Source organism: Marmota marmota, unplaced genomic scaffold, assembly GCF_001458135.2.
Source record: "Marmota marmota marmota unplaced genomic scaffold, marMar, whole genome shotgun sequence".
NCBI classification, from domain to species: Eukaryota; Metazoa; Chordata; class Mammalia; order Rodentia; family Sciuridae; genus Marmota; species Marmota marmota.
Window position 1 is genome coordinate 552,322 of NW_026000130.1, and position 9,446 is coordinate 561,767.

The window sequence follows — 9,446 nt, forward strand, 5'->3', positions numbered from 1 at the left end:
GTAGAGAGAGAAGAGGGGAGGGGAGGGGAAGGGGTGGGGATAGTAGAGGATAGGAAAGGCAGCAGAATACAACAGACACTAGTATGGCAATATGTAAATCAATGGATGTGTAACTGATGTGATTCTGCAATCTGTATACGGGGTAAAAATGGGAGTTCATAACCCACTTGAATCAAAGTGTGAAATATGATATATCAAGAACTATGTAATGTTTTGAACAACCAACAATAAAAAATAAAAAAAAAAAAGAAATTTGCCTTAAAGGGGGGAAAAAAACTTTTGTGCATGCATATGAGGAACAATGTAGGAAGATTTTCAGCAAAGCACTGTTTATAATAGGGTAAAAGTAGAAACAATCTACCTCTTCTTGGTGGATATAAATAAACCATGTTTATTTACGAATGGTACCAAACAGCAGTTCAAATCAAGGAGCTACACCTACACATACAACATGGATACATCTCAAAATCCAGGCTGAATGGGGACAATATATCAATTTGTAAAAGGATATGCAGAGTATAGCACCACTTAATCAACTTTTACCTCCTATGTATTTTTAAGTCAATCTGTTCCTATCCAACCAACCATTGCCCACTTTAATTCAATCTCACTGTGTCAATACTGGGAAATTTAGGCTCTGTCAAAAAAATAAATCCTTCACAGGCTCTGAGGCACCCATAGGATAAAATTAAGACCTTTTATGATCTGTTCCTCTAGAGATATCTCCAGCCTCAATCTATGCCAGTCTCTACCTATACTCAGTGTTCTAACTGACTTGCATTTTGGCACTAATCATATTAAAGAGAAAAAGGAAAATTAAGCCTCCTCTCCCACCATTCTTTTCTTCCTTCAGAATGTGAAAAGTCTGCATGTAGCACCAGAAGCCTTATAAATCACATACCATTCTCTTCCAAAGTCATTTTTAATTAGGACATATTTCAAACCCTAAATTATCAATATAAAATCCAACAGGTGTTTTAAACATTGCAAGATGGTGGTGTCGTGTGACTGGACCAAAGAAATCCTTCCCATACTTTTGATTCCAGCATAACTCAACTCCAACCAAGAAATATGGTTCTTGTTAAAACTGAACCAGGTGATTAATATTTCTATTCATACCTTGAGAGGAATTGTTTCTTTATGCTTTAGAATCAACTGTGTCTATATCATTCAAATAGCTGAAATACTATAATGAATACATTTGTGCATAATTACATTCCATGTGTTAATGAGCTCAGTTCGCTTTCCCCTCCATACTTCGAAAGTTCCTTTCTGCTTCAGAAAGGTTGTGAAAGAAAACAAGCTGCATACTGGGGGAACCAGTATGACTTAATGAAAAGCTTGTGATCACATAAATGAAACTACAATTAGTGAAAGGCAATGTCTGATCTCCATAGACCTTCCTCTCACTAGACAGTGAAGGATGAGAGCAAAGTGCTAATTCAGGCAGCTGGAACACCAACGTCCCCAACCCAGCTCCTCTCGGCTTAAAATCCTTTCCATCAAGAAATGGGCAATAGCCAAGCATGGTGGCGCATGCTATAATCCCAGCGGCTTGGGAGGCTGATGCAGAAGGATCATGAGTTCAAAGCCAGCCTCAGCAAAATCGAGGTACTAAGCAACTCAGTGAGTCCCTGTCTCTAAATAAAATACAAAATAGGGCTTGGGGATTTGGCTCAGTGGTTGAGTTCTCCTGAGTTCAATCACTGGTGTCCCTCCCAGCCAAAAAAGAAATGGGTATAGGACTGGGGTGTAGCTAAGTGGTAGAGTGCTTGCCTAGCATACACAATGCCTGGGGTTCAATCCCCAGCACTGCAAAAAAAAAAAAAAAAAAAAAAGAAGAAACAAACAAAAGAAAGAGAAAAATAGATGGGCTATACCCTCTGTAAAACAGAATTAACTTAAAAGTATTGTGACTTTGGACAAATCATCAATATTTTCCGAGCCTTAAATTCTTCATCAGCAAAACAGGCACAATACTCTCTAGCTTGGCTTCCAGAAAAGACTACATTGAGTAATTTGCAAAATATTCTTGTTTCAGCACTTTGGCAAATGCCACAAGCCAGGCATGGTGGCACACGCATATAATCCCAGCTATTCTGGAGGCTGAAGCAGAAGGATCACAAGTTTGAGGTCAGCTTGGGCAACTTAATGAGACCCTGTCTCAAAAAAATTAGAAGGACTTTTTTGTAGCCCAAAATGAAAAATAAAAAGAGTAGCCCTGGGTTCAATCCTCAGTACTACAAATAAACAAACAGAACAACAACAAAAAAAAGCCCAGTATGAACATGTAAAGTCTTATTAATATTATAATCAGATATATCTCCTTTTAATATTAAACAGGTCCTAGAAACTGGAAGCATGCTACAGTGAGAATTTCCCCAGTGCAGATTTAAGCCATAGATTACCTTTATTTGTAAGATCCTTAAAATTTACACCGGAAAAAATAGTTAGAACATCCTCCTCCATATGAACCACATATGCTGTCTGTGAATCACTTTCATCTCCAAATTAGTAGAATCCAAATTAGTAGGGCTTTCCTACAGTGAAATCTGTTTAAGCAAACATCTGCTGGTTCCCAGAAAAGTGATTTTTTCCCCCCACAGGTGGCCTTTGAATTTGTGGCCTAAAATCCATATTAAGAAAATATAGCCTTTGTGACCAAGGTAGTGTCCTTGAAAGCTTGGGTCTCCCCTAAACTAGAGCAAAAATGTACAAAAGAGGACTCCACTCTGGGCCAGGCAGTGCCCAGATTTAATGAAAGTGACAATGACTGCTTCATCACTGTTGGGGCGATACTGATTGAAAGGACACATTTTTCCTGTTACTAATATTCTTGATCAAAGCATAAAAGGAAGCATATGTTTTAGTTGAATCAAGGCCCATTTTCTGTTTTCTCAATTACTCATTTTTCAGAGAAGTGGAATAGGGGAGGCACAAAATGCAATCCCAAAGCCATGAATTCTGTCCTTAGCATTACCCAAGATTGTGTGAATGACCTTGGGCAAATCACAAAGGGCAGATAGTGCTTCAGCGCCTACATCTTTAACAGTCAACAAACCCCCTCCCTCAGGCCTGGTGAATGCTCAGCAAATATTCCACGAGTCATCATATGATGAAGCTGTGTTTCTATTGGTGTGATCGTCAAGACAACATACAGCCTTCCCCCACTCACCCACTCAAATGACAGACCAGTTACTTCCTGGCTTTGATCTGAAATTGTACCAAGCTACCCAAAAAAAGTGAGCGAAGAAGAATGTCATATTGATTTTTCTAACACAACAGGGGTGGCTTTACAGATACCTGTAATGAAAAAGGAAAATAACTGAAAAGATTATGCTTTACAATCACAAGTCATCAGTGTCTGAGGACATCTTATACTTCAGTGAAAGGCAGGAAGCTGGGAGACTAGGAGAAGGTGGTATGTGAGTGAAATGGGAAATCTGAGGGACATGAAGTACCCTGGGCTAACTCTCTTGTTGGTCTTAAAAAAATAGAACGGAGGGCTGGGGATGTGGCTCAAGCGGTAACGCGCTTGCCTGGCATGCGCGGGGCCCTGGATTCGATCCTCAGCAACACATAAAAATAAAAAAAATAAAGATGTTGTGTCCACCAAAAACTAAAAAAAATAAATATTAAAAATTTCTCTCTCTCTCTCTCTCTCTTTAAAAAAAAAAAAAAGAATAGGCAGGTCTATCTGTTCTGACAGTTTTAAATGAAAAGGAGCCACGTATTGTATGATTTCATTTATATGAAATGCCCAGAACAGGCAAGTTCACAGGGACAAAAACCCAAGATGGGCCAGGGTTGTGGCTCAATGGCAGAGCAGTTAGAAGATTAAAAAGACACACCACGTGTGAGGCATTGGGTTCGATCCTCAGCACCACATAAAAATAAATAAGATAAAGGTGTTGTGACCATCTACAACTAAAAAATAACATTAAAACAAAACAACAGGGGCTGGGGTTGTGGCTCAGCGGTAAAGCACTCACCTAGCACATGCGAGGCCCTGGGTTCGATCCTTAGCACCACATAAAAATAAATAAACAAAATAAAGGTATTGTGTCCAATTAAGAAATAAATATTAAAAAAAAAAAAAAGAAAAGAAAAGAAACACAGACTTGGTGATGTTCCTCTCCTATCTCTCCTGGTCTGTAGTGAGTGAATGAAAGTGAATGATTCTCAGCTAGCTGGACAGCTCCACAGGCAGAGTCTAGCCACACAATCAGTGCGCATGCCCCTGAGAGGTGAAGAAGGCAGGGCTGTGTGTGAGGGTGTGGCGGGGTGCCTCCACATAGGACAGCTGGCTTTTAGAAGACGGAGGGAGAATCTGGGCTCTTTTGACCTAAAGGCCACGTTTGGTCATAACTAGAGATCGTAAATTCATTTTTCCTGGTTAATAAATAGAGGTTGGTGTGGTGAATGTAATGACCCACATGTGCATAATGAAATTTCACAAAAAATTTATCTTTCTGAATGAATTCCCGTAGAATGAATTCTATTTCATTAGAAGGATACACTTATCATTTGTACATACTAACACACATATGCCCACATACAGAAATTAGGACAGCGACAATGGATTCCGCTAATCCACAAGTCTTAGGACATCTCACTTCCTAGGACAAGTCTTTGTTGAGAAAATCCAAAGAACCAGAAGATAGGAGCCATCCTGTGACACAAGTTAATGTCCAGGAAGTTGCATTTTTCTTCTTTGAGCCTACCTTGGCCTGGACAGCATAAGAAGCCAGGAGCACAGAAGCCTCAGGAGGGCAGTAGATCTTTTCCTCTAAAATCTGCTTCTTCACCTAAAAGGGGCAATGAGGGAGACATGAGACTGTGCGCAAGGAAGTGAGTCGCGCAGGCTGGTCACAGCAGATGGCTGCAGGGTGTTCTAAATGAAGGCTGTCAAGGCAGCCTGTTAATGATTTTCTGACAAAGGGGACAATTTTTTTTTTTTTTAACTGCTGCAGACCACTTGAGAGTTCAGTCACTGAGAAGTTACTGCTAAGATGGCTACACATAAAACCCCCCTCATCTTGGACTGGGGGATGCGGCTCAGTGGTAGAACACTTGCCTAGCAATGGGTTTGATTCCCAACACTGTAAAAAAAAATAAATAAATAAACAATACTCATCTCTTCAAGATCAAGGCTGAAGAGTAAATGTGATCTTCATGGTTATTACAGAGATTGACATCTGGGCTGTGGCAGAGAGGTGTGAACTAGAGAAGCGTCAGGAGCCCTCTGAGGATGACTACAGCCTAGGTCTCTGCTGAGCACTCAGAGCATGGAGGAAATGAAGTCTACTTTTAAGTCTAAAGACAAAAGCTACCAAGGCAATGAGTTATGACTGCAGAAAAAAACATCACTTTCAATGTGCTGCTCTAAGGAAAAAGGAAGCAATAAAATTTGATCGATTCAACACTTTTAAGTACACGTGAGGTTCAGGAAATATAATTCCTAAGCCATAGTGTTGAATTTTTCATTGCACTTAATTTCTTGGAATGGTGCAGTGTATGATCCTGACACAAAAGCAAGAAAACTGCATGATGCGGGGCACACTAAAATAAACACAAAAGGAAAGCCAACTCTTTTTACAGATGTCAACAGTCACCAGATTCATAAAAGTAGTAAATTTTGCCTTGTTCTGTTACAAAAACACCCTAACATTTCAATGAAGGAAAATCAAACTAAAGTCATACGAGGGATAGATTCTGCTTCCAAGCACTTACAGGAATGCCATTTCTATAACATTAAGACATTCAGGGACCTTGGAGGTCTTTATGTGGCTTCATTCACACAAAGAAATTCTTTCCAGGTTTTAAAACTCATTTTATATTCTTACAAAGAAAATGAAACCTGAGCTGTTTTGAAGCAGTGCAACTTTTCAAATCCTTGGATTCTTTTCAAAGGAAAAAGAAAAAGAAGTCACACTACAGAAAAACTGAAAGGGCTATCTTTTGACTTGAAAATACTGGAAAGAAATCTGACACATACTCTGTGCGTGTGTGTGTGTGTGTGTGTGTGTGTGTACGTGTTTGTGTGCATGCGCACATGCACATGAGAAGACCTTTTGGTAAAAGAAATTATTTAGGGGGCTTATTACATTTCACTTAATATTTACCAAACACAATATTCTGAGGCTCAAATTAATTACAAGGATGCTGTGACAGACCACATGTCTACTTCTGGAGAAATCATATAATTAACAACCTTGCTGTAATCTTAACGTCACTGTCAGTGGGCACCTTTGGTCACACAGGCAGCCCTGGTGCCAATCACTGCAACTAGCCACAAAATCAGGGAGGTGCTCTGGCCACAAGTAAGCACACAGGCAAAACTGACAAGATTTCCATCATCCTCTAATTCCCCTCCCCATCCCCCTAGAGGGTCAATAACCTATAATTACGTATCTCCTAATTTCTTCAATTTGGATGAGTGATTACTTAGGAATGCCTACTGAACACTTGATGACTTTTGCTTTTAAGGGGCTTACACTCCAACAAGGAAGCAAAGGAGCAAGCAGACAATTATAGAACAAGATAGCATGAAGCAGAAAGCTGGAAGTATCACAGGCACGAGACAAATCAAGCATCACCAGCATTTTGAAGTTCTGTCTTAATGAGATCAGATTTTGAGCTAGGGAAGAACTACTGCTTTATAAGCCTCTCTCTTTAGACTTTCTTTGCACTTTCAAGTTAGCTTGAAACAAACAGGACCCATCTTCTGGGAGGTTTTAGGTTAGGCAGCTGCTTCTATCCATGCTTCATCATCACACCTTTGCAATTTCATCTGACACCAATTCTCATCGCTCAGGTATAGTTCTATTTTGAAGATTTTTTTCCATTACAGACCCAAAGGGACTGACGCTCTAGAGGCAGAACATTTTTGCAATGTGGAGGCGTTTGTGGTCAACTCTGAGAGGTTCACTCAGGATGCCTCTGCAACCACAGAGAGGGTGGGGGGTATTCTCTCAGAATTTAGGGGGTAGCACGGGCTGGTATACCTGCAAGAAGAATAAGTGTTGTGTGATCTCCTGAACCAGCTCCTCCTCAGCATTCTCAGGATAAAATTTGGCCAGGAAGTGAAAGGTGACCGGCTCCTCCTTTGAAACATCATGATCCAGCACCTGCAGAATTGCAAAGCAGAAGACACACGTATTGTGTCAGCCTTCTTCTTCCTGTGCTACCAAAGAACTTTTTGCAGGGAGAGTATACAATTTTTTCCCTGTTAATTTCTTTATATTCCTCACAAGTGTTGATTCCCCAGCTGGAAGCATTCACAGAGCCATCCACATGAGGAAATACCTTCCTCACACAGGGTTTCTGAACCAAACTAATCAATACCCTAAAAGGTGAGTGAAGCTAAGATGAAGGTTCAAATGTTCTCGAGGCCACAGGAAAAAACCTAGAAATATAATTCAAAGGTCTTGGCCACTGTCTTTTATGGGAGACTGAAATGTTTTTACATTTTTCTGAAGTAGTGAAATGTCCCTTTGTTCTTTTTCCTTATTGCCCACCTACATAACATAGATCCAATTGGAATACACCTTAGAGATGATGAACTAGATTTTTGCGACACCATTTAAATGTTAACTGAACAACAGAAGTGAAACATGTCCACAGAACAATCCTTTGTTTCTAGGACCCTCCAGAGATGCCCCACAAAATGCTTGCAGTGCAGTCAGTAAGCCACTGCCTTTAATCTTCTAACAATTCCATCCACCCCCTGAAAAGCTTGAACCATCTGCTCTCCAGAGTGAATTTCATTTCAGGACATAAACATGCCATGTGACAGGCTACCAGGCTCCATTAACATGTGTCATAATTTATTTCCTTTGAGCAGCGGTTCCATGGCTCCTGATGCCCTCAATCTAATATCCGTTTGGCCAACACTCAGGTATGATTTAAAATTCACTTTGCTGAGAATCATAAAAACATATGGAAAGTTTTGCTGTCTCTGACACATAACTCTCCTTACTCCTGCCCAAATTATAGGGGACAGTGGCCAGTAACTCAAAATCAACCTGATCTAGGATACCTTCACTGACACTGGCACTTCACAGAACTCAGATCATGAAGAATAACCATTTGAAATTTACAACCAGCAGGGATTTCAATGTGAAGACTTGAGATTACCCTGTACATATATAAACACAATTTGAACACTTCAGCTTAGGATCACACTGGTAAAAGACAGAAGGCTTCCATCATTTATCATAACATGAAGTATGTAATAACTTCAGGCAGGCAATTGCAGAGGGTACCAATTAGGGTAAGAATTAGACACTGACTTATTTAAAGATTCAGGTGTCTTTTTACGAGTGACAGACAAAAGCACTTGGTCCTGTTCCCCAATCATCTTCATAGTTAGGTGGGCAGGTAAATATATAAGTGTGTCTTTATGTGAACATATGAGCCCATGCAGAGGGCAGTTCCTCTAAGCAATATCCATTTTCAAGCCATTTTAAAATTAGTAGGAGCCCAGACTGCACGTGCCCCAGAGAATCCCAAGAACAAATGGGCACTGTTCCTTCACCACAGGCACAGGCGCGTCCTTTATTCCTTGGATCACATTAATGATTAATTCAAGTTGGGCCATGGTGTTCTCAAAAAGACTTAAAAATCCCCTTAAGAACATGAGCCCCAAGAGAATCTTTCAAAGACATGAATCGTTGGTGTTTTTTTTTTTTAAGTATAAGATAGTAGTCATTTTTATTCATAAAGCCTGCCTCCTGGCTCAATAAATTGAAGGACATAAAGCTGGAAGCAATCGGGCTGGGGACAACAAGCAAAGAAGCCAGGACTTGCAAGGGTTGAACCCCAGTGAACTCCACTTGCCTAGGACAGGCTGGGGAAGGGTAAGGCACAGCACTTCTGGGACCTGGTCTCTGCACCACTCAGTTCAGGAACTTGACCCCCTTTCTACCATGTAGCCATGAAGTCCTGATGATGAACAAATAAGCTAAGCATTTGCTCAGGGTAAAATCCGGAAAGCACACATCTGCCCCACTGATTTTGTGCAGTTCCAAGCCCAACCTTCTTGTCCATTTTGAGCCAGGCCACGGTGTCCTTGATTGTGTACTGTAGTCCAAAAAACCAGGTTTCCCGCAGCCCCAGAGTCCGGCACACCAAATCAAACAGGTCCTTCCCTTTCCATTTCACCTGCAATATAACAAACCAACAGGGAAGGATGTTGTGAGCAAGAATCATAACCTACTCGCCTACAAAACGGTTCTCTGCACTCTCTACTGATACTAAGATGGCTGATGAGCATTGAATTCCTAAATAATTTTAAAGCTTCCCACACAAAACCATGAGTGGGAAAATACCAATTAGAGCTTAATGGCTTAATCACTGCAGAGCATACACAATACCTCCCTTGGACACTTCCTTACAGATCTTAATATCCCCAAAGCTGCTAATTTAGGAAACCTGGTAAATAA

The 9,446-nt window shown here is 40.5% G+C and overlaps 1 protein-coding gene across 1 annotated transcript in view; it reads right to left on the reverse strand.

Moving 5' to 3' along the window:
* Nf2 (NF2, moesin-ezrin-radixin like (MERLIN) tumor suppressor) overlaps positions 1 to 9,228 on the reverse strand; it is a 54,181-nt gene extending 44,953 nt beyond the window's left edge. The window contains exons 1-3 of the mRNA XM_048784878.1: positions 9,040 to 9,228; positions 7,008 to 7,130; positions 4,725 to 4,808 (exon numbers count right to left, since the gene is read on the reverse strand). Coding sequence (XP_048640835.1) covers positions 4,725 to 4,808; positions 7,008 to 7,130; positions 9,040 to 9,213 — 381 coding nt within the window. The 5' untranslated portion in view covers positions 9,214 to 9,228. The remainder of the gene's footprint in view (positions 1 to 4,724; positions 4,809 to 7,007; positions 7,131 to 9,039) is intronic.
* Positions 9,229 to 9,446: the final 218 nt, after the last annotated feature.